General features: G+C 41.4%; 1 protein-coding gene across 4 annotated transcripts in view; it reads left to right on the top strand.

The window, feature by feature from the left end:
• ENOPH1 (enolase-phosphatase 1) overlaps positions 1–15785 on the top strand; it is a 28401-nt gene extending 12616 nt beyond the window's left edge. For all 4 annotated transcript variants that reach the window (XM_032456770.1, XM_032456786.1, XM_006190346.3 and 1 more), the window contains exons 2-6: positions 3456–3557; positions 5149–5351; positions 7336–7468; positions 9376–9499; positions 14671–15785. In XM_032456770.1, the coding sequence (XP_032312661.1) occupies positions 5263–5351; positions 7336–7468; positions 9376–9499; positions 14671–14810 (486 nt within the window). In that variant the 5' untranslated portion in view covers positions 3456–3557; positions 5149–5262 and the 3' untranslated portion in view covers positions 14811–15785. The remainder of the gene's footprint in view (positions 1–3455; positions 3558–5148; positions 5352–7335; positions 7469–9375; positions 9500–14670) is intronic.
• Positions 15786–18716: the final 2931 nt, after the last annotated feature.

Below are 18716 nucleotides of genomic sequence, written 5' to 3'. Positions count from 1 at the left end.
CTTTTAAAAATAAGCAACTCGAAGCATTTTATTTATTTTGCGTGATGGATGCTCAATAAGAAAGAATAGTTAAAATCTTCACAATTCAGTTATTTGCTCCATGTACTTTTATGTTATGCAGTAACACTTTTGCACCAAAGTAGAACAGTCTGCTAATTTGCCAATCCCAGGTAATACTGATATTCCAGTTTTACTGAGTTCTAGCTTCATTGCCTAGCTTTGTTTACTTTGTGCAGGGGAAAAGTTTTATATATAGAGGAAAGAGGCAAATTGGATGACCAGGAGTCCTAAAGTAATTTCTGATTTCTCAGCCTTTTCCCAAAAGTTCAGAATTGTTTGAAACCTTGACCTTTTATTTCCATGAGTTCTTTGAGGAGAGGGACTATGGTTCATAACTCCGTTATCAGAAGTGCCTGGCAACTCAGTAGGTCCTCAGTAAATGTTGAATGAATGAGTTGGCTGTGCTTGTTATTTATCCTCTAGGGACTTCTCTGCTATTATCACTGAATCGGGGTAAAGAAGATCCTTGCCCTGTTTAAATGTTTGTGGGTATATAATTAGTGGTTAAGGTACTGGGTGCTTTCATCCATCTAATTACCTCTAATGACTGCAGTGACTTTGGTACTATCATTGCCATTTAGCAGATGAGGAAGCAGGCTGAGAAAGGATAAGTTACTTGAACACAGCTAGTGAAAGGCTGAGGGAGGATCCTAGCCTGGCATGCTGCCCAGAGTCTGTGCTCTTCATCTGCTGGCTCTCAGAGGTTAAGAACCTGGGCTCTCAGGATTAACAGGCTTTCCATGAATTGTTCTTGGTACCAGTAAAGCTGGATATAGGAAATTCGACTTTGTGAAGCACAAAGTAGTGTAGCACTGCATGCCTTTCTATAACTTTTGAGTTCTTCAGCTCTTCAGTTACTGGGCAGCCCTGAACCTGATCAGAAGTTTTCCGCTGGGAGTATTTCTAGTTGCTTGGGAGTTGGGAAATAGTGGAGGCAGGACACTGGAGGGGAATGACCAAGTGAGAAAAGTGTAGGATGAAGGGTCAAAGCTGCTGGCTTGTTTGTTTTTTAATTGTAACACATTTAAAATAAGCAAGAATAAAGAGTAATCTAGTGACCATGCGCCCCACCACAAAGCGAATTAAATTTTGATAATATGTTTGTTTCAGGTGTTAAAGAAATAAAACATTGCAGCTATAACAGGGCCTGAATACATCCCATTTTGTATTAGAGTTTTATTCATATTCTAGTTTCTATTCATGTTGGTAAATACTCTCAGTACATTCATTTTTAATTGCTGCATAATGAGTATGAATGTACCCCAGTTTATTCTCTAGCTGATAAAAGATTTAGATTGTTTCCAATTATTTTGCAGCATGCCCAGTGCAACTATAACTTTTGTTTTGAACTTCTTCCTTTGTGGACGTGTGTTTGCCTATTAGAGGAGTGGCTGTGTCTGGGTCCCTTCAGTTCTGCTATGTCTTCTGAGGTGGCATTCTCAAGGGAGGGGGGCGTTTTGCAGTCATCCCACAGTGCAGGAGTGTGGGAGAGGTGTTAAGTAGGAGAAAAAAAGGAATAGGGAGGGCATAATGGGAAAACTGAAAAAGCAGAAAATCAGAAATACATCAGCGCAGTAAAAGGAATCTCTCGCGGTAAGAGAAAGCTGTCAATCTTAGCTCTTCGTTTTCCTTCTTTAAGACCAAGAATGAGTTTTTATTGAGCTTAAGCAAGGCTTTTGTGTCAAGTATGCTGAAAATTTTGCCTGATCACACTGTTTATCCTGAATCTGCTGAGTGATCCATTACTTACTGGAATGCCACACAGAACAAGCAAAATTGAATGACTTCTTTATTTTTTCTAGGGCAGGTGAAATTTGAATAATGTATCATGAAGAGAGGTAACCACTTAAGTCCCACCATTTTTAAAAAGCCATAATAACTTTCTTGTGTTGTGTATTTTCATTTGCAATTTAAGTTGAACTTAGAATTGGGTCTTCTGAAAGGACTGCAGGTCCTGGCCTCACTTTGAGAATCATTGCTTTAGGTCTCAGTTCTGTGGTCACTTCTCCAGCAAAGCCTTCCCTGACTTCCCTCACTCGATCAGACTTTCCTGTTTTATGCCCTAATGGTAGTATGTACCTCTCATTTGTACCATTTATTAAAGTACTTTCTTAAGTTTAATGTCTGTTTCTGCTACTGGACTCCTTGAGATTAGGGATCACGCATGGGTTTTGCTCACAATTATACCCTCAGCCCTTTCCACAAAGGCCTGCCCTGTACTGGGCATTTAGTACAGACTTGAATAAATGAATGAATAAATTTAAATAAACAGACTTCTTGGATTCCACCTGATTATAGTTTCCCTTAAAATGTAAGGCTTTCTCTGAATTATATACCTGGGGCCTACATTCATAGCATATGTTTGTTTTCTGTTTTTTAGACTGGTTATTGCTAAGACTGCTGCAGGGCCATTGTACCCTGGATCTGCACAGCATTCTGTGCATGCTCTGCTTGTCTCACCCGTTGTACCACATTACAGTTGTTTGTTTACCTGTCATCCCCCCTTTCCCCCCACTAAGTTCTTAAAAAGCTTATTAGCTTTTTGAGAAAAGGGATTGTGACTTGTTTATCTGTTCAGTCGCCTTTATGCCCCACTCAGGGACTAGCATATCTTAGCATATAATCGACACTAAAATTTTATCGAATGCGTCATTGGATTTGGAAAGATACGTGTGCTACAATTGCAAGTAAATGCATTTTAACCTAAGAGAAATCATTGGTTACTGACAGGTTACTTATATCTGAATTGTTTTGCACATCACCTTCTGATGGCGTATTCTGTAGGTGTTCTGATTACCAAGAAAGAATCATGGTGATCAGGTAATTTTTAAGACGTTTGTCATACATGGACGCCATTCTTTCAGCAGATACTTGAATTATGTACATGTCCCAAGTACTGTGGTGTGCTTTGAGATATAGCTGTAAGCAGGGTATACCTCATCCTTGCCCTCAAAATCCTACGGTCTAGCCATCTAGTTTAGGAGTTGGCAGACTGGCAGACTTTTTCTGTAAAGGACTGAATAGTAAATGTTGAGACATTTGGGGCCATTTGGTCTTGGTTAAAAATACTCAGCTCTCCCATTGTGGCCCCAAAGTGGCTCTAGATACTCTGTAAACGAATGTGGCCATATTCCAGTAAAACTTTATTTATAAAAACGGGAGGGGATTAGATTTGACAGATGGGCTGTAATTTGCTGACTCTTGATCTAGTTCACTTGTTTCTTGGTCTCCATCTCTGTCTCACTCCTGTATCCACAGCAGCAATTTTCATATTTTCAGTGAGAATTTCAGTGGCTTCTTTGCTCAAATTAGTTAAGGTAAGATTGTTGAAGAACTTGATTTCATGCCAACAACTAAAGCTAATTCTTGTTTTTTCTTTTTGTGCTTTTATACAGGACATTTTATTTCCTTACATCAAAGAAAATGTTAAAGGGTATCTGGAGACACACTGGGAAGAAGAGGAGTGCCAGCAGGATGTCAGTCTTTTGAGGAAACAGGTTGGGACATTTCTGTTCCATTGCTCCCACATTCCCAAGTGTGATAGAACTGAGGATGCCTGAAGACTTAGGTTATGCTCTGAGCATATTTTCAAATAAGTGCTCTGGATTCACAGGGCATGGAAGTTGCAGTGACTTGCTGGCTTAGGAATTTACAGTACATAATTAAATGGCCAGATCATGGCAGTTTATTGTCTCCACCATGGCCTATTTCTGGAGCTATTTCAATTGCATGAAATTATCATGCATTTGTAAAACTAAGCCTTTTTTGGGTGGGATGCGAAAAGATTTTGTGTCATCTCATCACATTTTTCGTGAATGTCTCCGGGCGATAGCACCTCGTCAACTCATTCTCCATCTTCACCTTCTCGTGGCAAGAGCCCTGGCTGCTCCTCCACAGAGCTCCTGGGCCCTCACAGACCTCTCACCCCAGCGGACACTTGGCCCAGCCTTCTTACCGCCTTCATTGCATGTGCTCTGTTCTGCTCTGATCTCTCTCCAGTTGCAGTCTTTCTCCTTCCACATTGTGTGTTGTGGAACTCCTGTTCTGTTTTTCTTGTTAAAATTGCTTTAGTGGCAGAAATCTTATAAACTGTGCAGACCTAACTCTCCAGCAGTTATTTTCCAGTTAATTTTTTACATCAGACAATGTGGAAGTTTCTCTTTATTTTTTTAATATTAGGATTGAAAGGGGCATAGTGTATTTGGGTTTGTTGAATTTTCTGGATAACTCCGGGGGGTCTGAAACACTCCCCTCTTTTAACTTTTTTGTTGTCTCAACTCTTTTTGTTGAAACATACCTGCATATTCTCCCTTTGTAGTATATAAATCCTTGAGTTTTTAGGGATTAGACATGTGCATTGTCACAGGGCCGTTGTTCTAAATAGCTGTTAGGGTCTTTGCAAGATGTGGGAGGTTGCAGGATACCGAATGTGAACCAACCCCAGACATTGTTTTCCTGGCTGCTTTTCATTGAATTCTAGGCATCAACTAGTTTCACTGAGATCTTCTTTATTTCTTCCTCAGTTAGTTACAGTGCAGAGTAGAGGGTCAGATTTAATTGAAGTCCTGTTTTGTTGATCCTAGTAAGTGAATCGACAAACCAGGTCTTACTGTATCATTTTATCATTAAGTGCTGTCTCTCTTCTCACATATGACGTGCCTCTCGGTTTAAGTTCAGCTTTAGTAATACAGGAAAGGTAATGTAAATTTTTTTTAGAAGTTTATAATTTTATTTAATTTTTTAGAACTTTTTGTTTATGTGCCATGGAGAGGTACTTGGGTTTATTTATTTATTTAGTTTTTCAGTGGAGGTACTGGGGATTGAACCCAGGACCTCATGCATGCTAAGCATGCGCTCTGCCACTTGAGCTGTACCTTCCCCTGGTAATGTACATTTATTCATTACAATCCAGTTTCTTTTAGGAATCATTCAGATCAGCGCCAGAGTGTAGGATACTTTAATTTGTAATAGTGCTTTTCAGTGCTAATGGTAGTTAGAGAAAGTTGGTTGGCAAGTTTTTGGATATCACTTAAGGGATCTTTTTAAAAATGAGTAAGAAACAAATTTTGTGTTGTTTGTGATTTACAGGCTGAAGAAGACTCCCACTTGGATGGGGCTGTCCCGATCCCCGCAGCATCTGGGGACGGGGCGGACGAGTTGGAGCAGCTGATCCAGGCGGTGGTAGATAATGTGTGCTGGCAGATGTCTCTGGACCGAAAGACCACAGCGCTGAAACAGCTACAGGGCCACATGTGGAGGGCGGCCTTCAAAGCTGGGCACGTGAAGGCAGAGTACGTAGCTCCCTAAGTGACTCTAAACACTCCACCAGCCCCCAAAGCAAATACGTTTTTCACTAGTCCTCGTGTAAGTTGTATGGTTTATAAAGTAGATAAAAACAACATTCTTTTTACTCTAACAAGTGTTTCATTTCGTTTCGTTTCGTTTTTCAAGGCTGGGGCCAAAGCACTTCACCAGATAAATACCCCAGAACCAGTGTCTGTCTTTGTGTGATGCTTGTAAGACTTTTCATCCCAGTCTAGAACAGCTTCCTAGAAAACGGCAGCCTCCCGGAACTGAGTCATGTGTGATCCTTAGCATATGAGTGATAGCACTGTTGGGCTGCTTCCCAGGACCATGAGGTTACCTGCTTTCTGTTCTGTTGGAGAAGTAAGAATGCTGTGAAGTTATGCACCCTGTCACTGTCACTGTGGGATTACTCAGTGTCAACAGTGCCACTCTGTTCTGGGCTTATACAGCAACTTCCACAGACTGTGGCGTCTTGATTATGGAGTTCCTGAGAGCTCTCCTGCCGAAGGAGTCTTCATGAGTCCTGTATTGCTAAGAAGTTCTTAATAAGTCACTGCCACTAAAGATTTTAGGCCGTTACCTTTTTTTTTTTTAAATTTTGGGGGGCGGTAATTAGGTTTGATTATTTATTTATCTATTTTTTTAATGGAGATACTTGGATTGAACCTAGGACCCTGTGCATGCTAAGCCCTACACTCTACCGCTGAGCCGTACCCTCCCGCCCAGGCCATTATCTGATGTAAACCTAAGATCCAAGACTGTTACTAGCTGCCTGTATTTCTTTTGTTTTTCTGCCAAATGAGATGCCTTTCCTTTATGTACTTTACAGGGGCTTCCACCTTTTAAGGATGCTTTGGAATTTCAGGATAGGCCAGCGATCTGGGAATATCAGCTAGTTCACTTTAGGAAGCACTAAAAAATGTGGAGTTAGGAGCCTATGCTCGCAGGTGTTAGCCCCTCCTTCTCTTGGTCTTGGTTCCTTAATTATAAAACCAAGGGCTTGAAATAAATCATCTTAGGCTTCTAAGTCCTGCTTTGGAGCAATAACAATCTGTAAATGCAACACAGAAAAATCCTGTCTCTATGAGTGCAAAGTAACACGCAAAGTAACTCAGTTATGTGTGCTGGTTTTGAACTAGTAGTTAATCTCTTTTCTTCAGTTCGTGCAATGAATTAAACTGTTTTATCCAGTAGAAGACTTCTCTGACATTTTCCAGTTCATCTTTTAAGGGTGACTACTGGTTCCACATCCCATGTTCATGTGCTGCTCTTCTCACCCATCTCCTGTGACATTGTTTCCACCACTGAACAGAATACATGTGAAACTGTGAACAAGACTATGTCAGGAATCAGAAAACCAGACACTTTGCTGATAGCTCACGTGAGATGGTACAAGTCTCTTAACTGACTTGTTACATTTTTTTTTTTTTACTGTATAATAAAACTTCAGGTTTTCTTAGTTCTCAAGAAATATATTTCTGTTTTCTAACTAAACAAAAATTAATAGCTTTGAGCCCCATACTTTTTTTTTTTAATTGTTTGGTTGCATATCTTTCTAGCAGCATTTCCATGTGTTCCTAAGGCACACTGAACATAATTGAACCTCTTCTTGTCATGAATTACATCAACAATTACACAATATTCCAGTATTATTGTTGTTTGCTTTTTTGAATTCCTGAGGAATCCTCTTTCTTATTTCATCTCTTTATCTAATCACTTTTTACTGTCATTAGTGTGGCTTTCTGTCAAAAACTATTCTATTCACCTAAATTGCTGCTTCTAATCTGCTGTGATCCTGAAACTCCAGGGACACACTTATTAGATCTGCAGGAGTCCACAGTCTCATGGAGTTGCTTTTCATGGTGACCATTTGGGCACAAATAGAGAAACTGGTGGCAGCTGTCTGATTGGATTTCATCTGGCTAGATAACATGTTCCTGCATTTTAACTTGGTGGTCTTCCCTCTAGGTTCTTTGAAGATGTAGTTCCAGCAGTCAGGAAATGGAGAGAGGCTGGGATGAAGGTGTATATCTATTCTTCAGGGAGTGTAGAGGCACAGAAGCTATTATTTGGACATTCTACAGAGGGAGATATTCTTGAGGTAGGTTACCCGATTACTTTGCTTTCTGATACTATCAAAGCATAAAATAGTGAGTGTGAGTGCTGCTGTTATAAGTGAAATCAGCGTTCAGGTAAGTGCATGTACATGTGCTGTGCAGGTTGTAAGAGGAGTGGGAACGCGGGAGACTACACTATGGAAGGGTGAAATGTTTCTGTGGTACCAGTCTTTGCTTGAGTTTCTTAAACTTTGTTGTACATGAGGATCACCTGGGGAGTTTGTTAAAAATGTAGATCCCGGGGCCCCGCTTCCTAGCAGATCTGAATCGGCAGGTCTGGGGTGTGGGTCAGGAATCTGTGTTTTTAAATACCACCCCCTAAGTGATTCTGATGACAGTAGTATTAGAACCAGCTATGTATGTGTCAATCACAGCTGAATAATCATGAGCTAACTGGTAAATCAGCTCTCATGTCAGTATTAGATCATCAGCCCAAAGGCAATTAATGACATGCTTCTTTTGGTTATTAAAGTTATCAAGTAAGGTATAAAATAGTGGCACATGCCACCGTGCCCCCCAAAAAGGCACACAGACTTCTTGAATGTGGAAGAGTACAGGGTGGATTCATTTGTTTCTGGTACTTTAGAAAGAGACAGGTTTTATTTTAGCAGAATCAGCATTCTTCTGTAGGAGAACCAGGCGTGTTGTTACACAGTGATAAGTTCAGGCCGCTTATTAACATTTCTTGTTGTACCTGAGGAAAGTCCTGCTAGTTTTCTGTCTCACAGTCTCTGCGCCCCCTGGAGGACAGGGTAGTCGCTGGAAAAGGGAATACATTTAGGACTCTAAAAAGACTGCTGACTGAGTATAGGCTGAACTCAGTGTACACAATAGGTTACTCAGCCAACTGTTTTTTAAAAATAAATATTTATTGATCCTCTACCGTGTGCAGAGAACACTTTGGCTTTGGAGAGTGTCATAGTCTCATTTTACTTTCCTGCTTTTCATCTTAGCTCTAAAACAAATATTAAATCAGTAATAAAACCCTTTAATTGTTTGGTAACACTTCTGTGGATACAGGTAATAAGCTTTTCTGCTGTCTCTGATGAGACAGACAATAAGGTGATAGTAGACAAGACACCATGGTTACCTCCTGAGTTCAGTAATAAAAACTATTCTCCAGTTGCTCAGTGTGAGGCAAACTTGAGAGAGAAAATGTGCAAAACCATTTTTAATTTTGAAAATCATAATATTACTTTAATTTATCTTTGAGTACTGTTAGGCTTGTTTTTAGTTTGTGAAAAGTTTTGAAAGTATTCAAAAGATCATATTATAATAGTTGATCCTAAATGTGGACTTATTTTAATTACTTTTGGTTAAAATCAGTAAGTTCTATATTTGATCCCAATTATTTCTAAGATGTCAAAGGTATATACTAGCTCTTGGGTAGAATTTCAAGATGTTTTAATTAGAAAATGAAAGTTTCTTGAAAGTAAAGTAACAGCTTATTAATGAGGCAGGTTAGAGAAATCTGATCATTCTGGGGTCAAAAGGACAATGTTCAGAACCTTGCATCGGGGTGAAACCCAGTCCAATAAGTAGTTTGAGGGCATATAGTGTTTTATAGGATGGAAAGTTGGGCATATATTTTAAAAGATTTTGGATATAAAATTAATGCTAGTGAAAGAAAACCAAGAAGATTGTAAAATGATCTTATATACACTGAACTGATAGTCGTCTTCTTCCAAATGTTTATTTCTACAAAAACCTTCCTTTATAATTACTTTTTGTAGCCTCCATAAAATTCTCCATGAAGTAGACTTACAGGGAATATTTACTGAGTGGATGAAGTCACTGTGATCATCATGTATTTCAGAGAAAATGGATGAGAGACTGAGGGGCTGGGTTTCGTGTGTGTTTGTAGGATCATTCTTTTCCCTTCTCTGTTCAGCTTGTGGACGGTCATTTCGATACCAACATTGGACACAAAGTGGAGAGTGAGAGTTACCGAAAGATTGCCAACAGCATTGGGTGCTCAACCAACAACATCTTGTTTCTGACAGACGTCACCCTGGGTGAGTAATCTGACTTCTTGCATTGTACACCCCAGGGTAGATGAGCCTGGCATTGCAAACACTTTGCCTCCATAAAGAAAGTTCATGTGGGAAGCCCTGAAAAATGAAACAGGTTTATAAAAGCAAACAGTGAACCAACCGACCCACCTCCCTCTCCATTTAGCCATCCTTGGGCTTGTGTGTGGGGAGGTGGCATTGGGAAGACTGATTCTTCTCATTTTAGCTCCTCACCCTCGGTTCCCCATCTTCCCTCTGTGTGCATGCGCACACGGATGAAACGGGAAAATAACAAAAGGCAGATGTAACGGTGGGAAGGGGCTTGCAGGCAAGAGTATGAGAGTAGGTGCGTGGCTAGTGCAGGACGATAAAGTCACAGTGGACCTGCATCAAATGTATTTGACAGCAGTGAGATCAGCTGCATGCGCTCAGCAGGAAAAGAGAGAGAGAGGACTCCAGCTGGAGCGATTTTGCCTCATTGTCGTGCCAGCTGATGAGCACCGCCCTCGGTGGGGAGTCTCATCCTCGTCATCCCTCAGATGGCCTCAGTCCCCGGGCACCTCTCGTAATGTAAACCTCAGCCCCGCTGCACACGGTTCACTTGTTTAAAGACAGACATCCTTTTTACCCAGCCTGGCCCTCTTCATTATCTGTGGTGCGTTTTCACTATATGGACTGAATGTATAGCATTTATTTTGTATTTTTATTTTTTTTAATGGAGGTTCTGGGGATTGAACTCAAGACCCCATGCCTGCTAAGCACACACTCTACCACTGAGCTATACCCTCCCCAGGGCTGAATGTATAAAACAGCATATACTATACAATATTGGCAATTCAAGTAATTTCAAGAGTAGTTTTGACCAAATATAAGATGTACTCAAGCATGTGAGAATGTGAGTCCTACAGAGAATTACAGGACTGACCAGTAGTGAAGAAGGAAGCAAGTAGCAGCAGGTGAAGACGGGGAGGGTGCCGGGGGAGGTGGGTGGTCTCTGCCCTGGTTGGCTAGGCTTTCCCAGATTTCCCCCTCCTGGCTGCAGCCTTTGATCTTGTGTCATTTTCCTTAGAGTCTGTGCATCTCCCAGGAGCTTACTTGTGGCATGTTTATAATTGCACCTGTATTGGAGGACAGTTCTACTTTTTTGTGTTTCTTCCACTCACCTTGGATCACAAGTTTTACCCTCTGTTTACCCCTAGAACAGGGCTTTGTTTATTGCACAGCTGCTCTGACACTAGGCTCGGGGAGGGAATCAGGGAAAGGGGGCAGACAGCAGCGGGCGCTCTCCTGCCTAGTGGGCTGCTGGGCCCTGGGGGGAATGGTTCCAGTAGTCTGTAGGCTACATGCCTTTCTCCATCCCTTCTGCTGTTGTCACAGAACCAGAGTCACCCCCGCTCACTGGGACTTTCAGAGATAGGGCCCAGAGGCAGTTTGTGGTTGCTGGCAAAGGCATCTATCTGTGCTAGTGTGTGTGAGTATATTCTTTCTGCTGCTGACCCTTGAGCTTTGGTTTATTGTGTTAGGTAAAGGTTGTAGACATACAAGCAAGTATATACTAATTTGCTAAATGGTTTTTTTTAAAAAAGTCTTAACCAGCATTGGCCATCTAATACCTTCAAGAAGTTAAGATATGTTTTCCAGGGAAAAAGAGGTAGACAGGCTTAATTTTACTTGACATACAGTAGACATTCAGTAATTGCTAATGTCTTTGTTAAATTTCAGGTCTGGCTGAATCTAGACTGGAATTTTTGATCTAGGTAGATGGTACCAAAAAAAAAAAACCAAAAAACAGCCATTTGTTATTTTGAGTTTTGGAGGCTCAGCAGATTTAGTGGGGACCTGCCCCTGTCCTGCATGTCCTGGTTGGGTCATCCTCTGTAAGTCAAAAGTTCTACAAACTGTCCTCTCATTTTTCTACATCCTGGAAAGCTTTACATTTTCATGTCTGACTGCACTGAAGGAGAGACACACAGACTCATGGACACATGGCTTCAGGGGTCCCTCGGTAACCAGGTAGCCAGGCCACATCAGTGTGCTGTAAGGGAGCATTAGCCTTAACAACAGCCATTTCTCCCGCCTCTGCTTTGAATGGTCGATGTACTGTAAATGTTTGCCTGTCGTATTTCTGTGTAGAAACCATTTACTGATTTAAAGCTACATTTTACCCTCTTCCTTGAATGGCTTTTCAGGGCTTAGAGTGGTGGGGTGGGGAAGTTGTTTTACTGTCTGTGTAGGTTAAGGAATGCCAGCGTTTCTGTGAGGAATGATCATTTGAAGACCTTTTGCTTTGTCTCACTCCTTATGCAGAGATAGGCCTTGTTCTGGTGAGTTTAACTGGTTTCACCTGTGAATTGCTTTTCTTTATCATTCACATAAAGTGGGCTTTTGGAGATGAAAATCTGTGGTTTGCCCTGTGTTTATTCCCCTAGCATTTTGAATGGTAAGTTTCTGCAGGCTTAGAATTAGAGATCTGCTTTGTGACTGGAGCTCCCCACAAAGTCAGCCTGTCCTGAGCATTCTGGGACTGAATTCTTGATTCAATTTGTGACCCCCAGATTATCGCCCTACTCCCTGCTTTTTGGTTACTACTGATAATTGTAAACCTTGTCTGAAGACCACTGACAGTTTCTTCATGTTCTTGTCCTTAGCCACATTTGTTTCTAGTTGGCATCATAGTACATCTGTAATTTCAGGTCTTTCTCTTTTCCCTTAAGCCGTTTCCTTCGGTTGCAGTCCTAGAAACTATTCCTGTTCTCCTTAGAGACTAGATGATCTCCAAGGTGGCCTCAGAATGAAGCTGGCTCCCTCTGAGTCCTCCGCCAGGCGGTTTTATTCCTGCCCCTCAGCTTTTGTAAGCCCCGCGCCCAGTTAGGCAGTAGGGCCAGAACGTGGCTTACCGGTAGCTGGGATGGGGCCGGGCAGCTGACTGCTGCCTTGCTCTCCTTTGTTATCTCTGGTCCTGAGTTTGGTACCATGTGTCCAGAATTCCATCGCCAAGGCAGAGTAGGAGACTGAGTTGATATCCCAAATAATACTCAAGTATAAAGAGAGAATGGCAAGCCTTTTTCCCTTTGGAGGAAAAAAAGAGGTCCAGAGTTTGAAATCAGCAAGTATTAGATAAGTGTCTTAATATTGTACAATTAGGGCAAAGAGATGCTTAGGGACAAAATTTGCCCCATGGTCTTCTTGGTAGGCTGAATGCGGAACAGCAACTAACTAGGGTCAAGTCCTACGTAGATCGTGATGGCTCAACTTGGTGGAGATCCTGGGTTGCTAGTCAAGAGGACTGTGCTTGAGGCGGTCAGGCTGGGAGCTAGGGGTGAGTGGAAGGCGGTGCTTCTGTTGCTGGACTGAGTTGCTTCTGCCGAGTTTGCCTGAGGAGGATTGTTGAGCACTTTTTTGCTCTGGAGGTGACACTCCTTTCACAGGAGGTAGGTAGGTGGTGGAGAAAACTCTACCCCGTTTACTCTTTCTTAGTACTGCTGCCCTTTAATTAATGCATTCTCTTCCTGTGACTGCTTTCCAAAGGTTGAGAAACTGCTGGGGTTTCATATTACACCAGACCTAAATTCCAAAGATGTGTTTCAGGTTCTTCCCCGGTTTTGCTCTGTCTTTCCAAGTATGCCCCATCTCTCTGACCACAGACCTGTGTCTTGTCTCCCACACTGACTTGCTCGGTTCTTCCACTGTTTGCACGTGTGTTTTATGTCAGCCTACAGTGTCTCCTCTCTTGCCAGTTTTCCTTCCTTGAAATTTCTGATCAGAACTCACCATCTGTGTGGAGGAGTCATTTGTTAAATTGCGGATCAGTAGTTCCCTGTTGGGAACCTGAGGTTCTGCATTTTTAACAAGCCTCCAGATGATTCCCACACTGCTGGTGCAGGGATCACACTCAGCACGGTGATACTCTGGAGCAGGAGTTGGCAAACTTGTTCTGTAAAGAGCCAGATAGTAAATATTTTAGGCTTTGCAGGCCACACAATCTCTGTCACAACTATTCTACCCTGGTCCTTGTAGTGCAAAGGCGTCCACAGACAGTACGTCAGTGAGTGGGTGAGCTTGGCTGTGTTCCAGTAAGACCGTATTTACAGAAACAGGTGGCAGGCCATAATTTGCTGATCCTTGTTCTAGAGCACAGACTGTAGAGTCAGATACATGATTTCAAATTTTAGCTCTTCCACTTGCTAGCTCTCGGTTTCTGTATCTGTAGAATGGAGGTAGTAATACTAACTACTTCAGGGTTGTTGTGAAGATTTTGATGGGAATGGAAGCTCCACAAAGGTGGGAACTTTGTTTTGTTCACGTATCTCTGGTCCTAGAATAGTACCTGGCACCTAGTAGGTGCTTAATTAATATAAAGTATTAACGATTGTCTCAAATGGAAATAAAATGAAGAGAGGAATGTAACCCAAGGCATGTTAGAGATATCTCCTGCAGTACGTAGATTAGTTTAATTTGACTAGTCCTGTTTTTACTCCTGCCCATCCACGCAATCACTGATCTTAAGGCACTCACAGTCTAATGAGAGGGACAATAGGTAATAATGTGTCAAATCATGTTGTCTTGATAGGACTAAATGCAGGGTGTAAGTGGAGCACATAGGATGCTCTAATACAGATAGTAGGAGCTCTGGAAGATAGACTGAGCTGAATTATTAAGAGTTGGAATTTGCCAGGCAAAAAAGATGGTCAGGCTAGCCAAGACTTATGACGTATGTGGGCCCCAGATGTGAGAGCAGGTATTTTGGCCTGATTAGATCCTGGGATTCCATTTGTCCCGTATCTGCTTAATTGGTGTTATTCCTGACCGCTTGTCCTTTGGGGAACAGCTTGGTTCTCTGTAGGACTGATGGGAGGGAATGGAAGAAAGTTGTGGGCAGGACATGGCTCTGTCCTTCCACATTCATAAGTGCTTGATAAAGCTCAGGAGTCTAGGATGCACCGCCATCCTAGTCTGTCAGACACACTTATGCGTTTAAAAACTTTCTTCTATGGAAAATTAAAAATTGTATAGAAGGGTAATAAGTCAGCCCCCATGTGCCTACCTTCTAGCTTCAACAGTGGTCAAATCTGGGCCAGACTTGTTTCTTACATTCCCACATCCCTCTGATTATTTTGAAGCAAACCCCAGACATCATATTCTGCCATTTCTGACACACGTTGTGATTTTCACAGAGGCCAGCGCTGCTGAGGAAGCAGATGTCCACGTTGCTGTGGTGGTGAGACCGGGCAACGCGGGACTGACGGATGACGAGAAGACTTACTACAGCCTCATCACATCCTTCAGCGAACTGTACCTGCCTTCCTCGACCTAAAGAGGGTGTCTGAGGAAGACCATACTGTCTTCACGGAGTTGTCCCTGTAGTCTAGTTTTATCCTGATGGTAAGAGTAATTTGCTTAAAAAATAGGGAGCACACACGTAAGGTATGCAAGTGTGTGTGTGTATCTGTTCAGTTACCTTTCACAGGCACGCAAGTGGAGAAAAGAATCTCAGTTCAGTGAAGCGGAATCTTATTTAAAGATGCTTTATATGTAGAAATTGTTCGAACCCCCTGCTCTAACCCTTATTGAGGGTGAAATAGAGTTGATAGAAGGAATTACTATTATACAGGTCAGATGTGTTATGTTTATCAAGTCATGTACCAAAATGGAAAGGTAGGTTTGAGAAATTACTCAGAAGCCTTGTTACTTTAAAAAGTAGAAGTATTTCTAAGACATTCCTAATAATAACTTATCCCCCTTTTAAACTGTGAATTAGAAGATGGCAACAACTGAATTTCAAAACAGTGGCCTCCCTCTATACAAATGACAAAGCTATTTGTTTCTGCTCCAAAAGAGCAAAATTGGGAAAGGAAACTCGTCTGAGTCTTGATCAGTCAGGTGTCTGTTAGGTAAGAAACTGGCTAGTCATTGTGGCACCCACAGCAAGCAGTTGCCTTACCCGTGAAAAAGGTGCACTAACGTGACAGCTAAGATAGAAACGTGCTCCCTAATGTTTAACAAAACAGTCCTGATCCTACCAGTTGTTACCATAGATTTCATAGATGCCTTTCTAACTACTTGTTAGCACAGTTTGAGAACATTTGTTAATTGCTATTTCCTGCTAAAAACCAGAAAATTTACTAAAATCAGTCCACAAGGCCTAGAAGAGCCCTAATATGTAATATTTTCCTCTGAAATGGAGGTGAGAAATGTACATTTTTAAAATATTAACTATCCTGGTTCATTCTAATGGAATGTCATGTCAGTTTCATATGATGATTAATAAAAACATTTTCTTCTTCACTCAGTTTTATGTAGGTTCATGAAGTGTATCACATACTGCTATAAGCGGAAGAGAAACTGAAGAGAGACTGGAAAAATGAGAATTTTATTTTAGTTTTTGCCTTAACCTTGTGTGTTTGTTTGATACGTGTGTGTGTGTGTGTTTTAATGGAATGCCAGTAGAAAATCATTGACTATTATTTGAGTTATGTGTACAGATAAGGCTCACCTCAGTTTATTATTTCATTTGGATAGTAAACATTCAAGACATGAATGGATTCCTTAAATTTTTGAGAATCTTATATTTGAAGTATAGAAGATAATGCTTGAAGGAGGCAATTATTCTCTTAATTAATCAAGAAAAACTAATGAATCCTAGAGGGATAATTTTGAAAAGGCTTTGAATCAAGAAAAGGAAGTAGCCTTGCAAATAGGAGAAGGCAGGGACTATAAAAGACTTTATGCTGATGGTTTTTATCTTCTAGTAGCTAATTAAGAAGTCTAAGGACTGTGAAGACATAGAAGAGTAGTAAAAGGGAAATGAATTTAAGTAAATCTTAGAAATGGGGGGTAATGGGTAAGTGATGGTAAAGCCACAAATGGTAAAGGATGAACTTCATATAATTTCTGAAAAAACTCATGGGAAGACAAAGAGAAAAGGGTCTCTTAACGAAAGTAAAAGAATAATTAGAAAAGTGAGGAAGGAATGAGAGACAGTTATGCACCAGAGACTAGATTAGAAAGGAACAGGAGAAGGAGGGTGCTCAGTATCTAGCCAGCAGAGAACCGAGGTGGAGACTCTCAGTCCGTTTAGGCTGCTGGAACAGAATCTCAGACTGGGTCGCTTATAAACAACAAAACTTTATTTTTCACAGTTCTGGGGGCTGGGAAGTCCAAGATCAAGGTACTGGCAAATTCAGTGTCTGGTGAGAGCCTGCTTCCTCATGGGCTGTCTTTTCACTGTTGCCTCACATGGTGCAAGGGGTGAAGGAGCTTTCTTGGACTTCTTTTTTAAGGACACTAATCTCATTCATGGACCCAAAGGCCCCACCTCCAATGCGTCACCTTGGAGGTTAGAGTTCAACATAAGAACTTTAGGGGGACATAAACATTCAGTCTACAGCAGGAGGCATCCATGATAAAGAGGGTACCAGAAAAACTAGTTTATATGGAGTTGATGAGGATGGAAATGGATTAAAAACTTAAGAAGAAGTGAGAAAGTTGCAATATCAGATTCAGTTTGTCAGAGTGGGGTATGAAGGAAGGGAAATGAATGAGAAATATTTCTGAAGTGCTGAGGAACCCATTCATAATTAATGTGGTGGAAAAGGATCTTGAGAAGAACCTGAGTTTGTAAAGGAGGCTGGGGCATAAAGGAAAAATGCCCAGAGTCAGCAGTGATTTAGGAGGTGTCCAGATCAAATCATGGTCCTTAGTAAGGGAAAGAGGAAAAAAATCTCACCTCTGGAATTTCCGAAAAGAGACCAAAGGCACTAAATTTTCTCAGCATCTTGTCTGCAGAGAATACAGGGTACAAAGTCCTCTTAGTGGCCCTTTTTATTCCTGTTTGTTAATTCAGATCTCCCTTAGTTGGGCTCTGCCCCACAGGGTACTGTTTTCAATCTTGGGTCAAAATCCAAGTTGATTTCTTAGAAGAGAAGCCTCAGACAAAAGGGAATCTTTAATCTTATCAACACTTCTGGTGTAGCCCACCTTCCTGTTTGGCCTTCTGCAAGGTTGGCTTGAGTTGCTAAGCCTAACGGATGTCCAGTTTAGGGTTGTGTAGAGAGGTTGAGAGCCCTGGGCTTGTCACCAAGGTCGGTGCACAGCAGCCTTTGCCCAGCAGATGGCGCTGTTTCTCTGGAGACTATCAAGTGAGCTCCCCCCCAACCCCCAGATACAGCACATGGAGCTAAGAGGTAGCATTCAGAGAGAAAAATCAGTATATTTATCCTTAAAAAACCATAGCATGATATTTCAAAAGTCAGAGTAGTTTGGGAAAAATGGCAGTAATCCTGAATGAAGTCCACCCACTAATATTTCTCTTCCCTCCTTGTCCCCTAAGTCACATTTAAAAAAAAAAAAAAAGGAATGATTTTTGAATAACTGGTCTTTCCAGCTTCAGTGTTAAAAAGAACTTGGTTTGGGATTTTTAAATTCCCATCAGAGAATGAAGTTGAGTGTAATATGTGCCAAAACAATTTGTTATTCCCACCACTCCTGCCTAGGTGGTAAACTGCTATTGTCCTCAATTTAACATTTAAGAATAATTTGTGGTTTTTGCTAAAACATTGGAGTAACTCTATCTAACAGAATTAAGATTCACTCTGCTTGCAGATTTTACCCAGGTTATTCATGTAAGTATGTATTAAGCATCTACAATGTGTTGTAAGGAAACAAAGTCCCTCGCTACTCTCATGATGCATCCACTTTTGGAGGAGGCAGCCAATAAATAAAAAACAATGATAACAGAACATTAGACACCACAAAATGCTCTGCAGAGAAAATAGTGTAGAGTGGCTTTTTACAAGGAGGGTGTTAAGGTGACATCTAATCCGAACATGAAAGATTAGATATGTAAGAAGCTAGAAGGAAGAGCATTCCACGAAGATGGAATAGCATATAGGAAAGATCTAGGGCAAAGCTTGGCCTAGTCCAGGAATTAGGAGAAGGCCGGTGTCTGGCTGCCACCGGAGAAGTGGGCAGAGCCGGACTGAGGGCTGTGTACCACAGTAAAGAGTTTGGGTTGTTTTGTACATGTAGTAGGAAGCCACTGGAGAATTTTAAACAGAAGATGACATGATGTGACTTACGTTTTTAGGGCAATTCTCGGTTGGATGGAGAGTGGATTATAGGTGGGCAAGAGTGCATGCAGAAAAAGTAGCTAGATGTATCAGGGTTGAATGCCAGGGCAGAAACCCTTAAGGTATTTATTCAGAGAGGTATTTAAAGCAAG

Source organism: Camelus ferus, chromosome 2, assembly GCF_009834535.1.
Source record: "Camelus ferus isolate YT-003-E chromosome 2, BCGSAC_Cfer_1.0, whole genome shotgun sequence".
NCBI lineage: Eukaryota > Metazoa > Chordata > Mammalia > Artiodactyla > Camelidae > Camelus > Camelus ferus.
The sequence above is the reverse complement of the archived record's forward strand: the minus strand, read 5'-3'. Positions and strand labels throughout refer to the sequence as shown.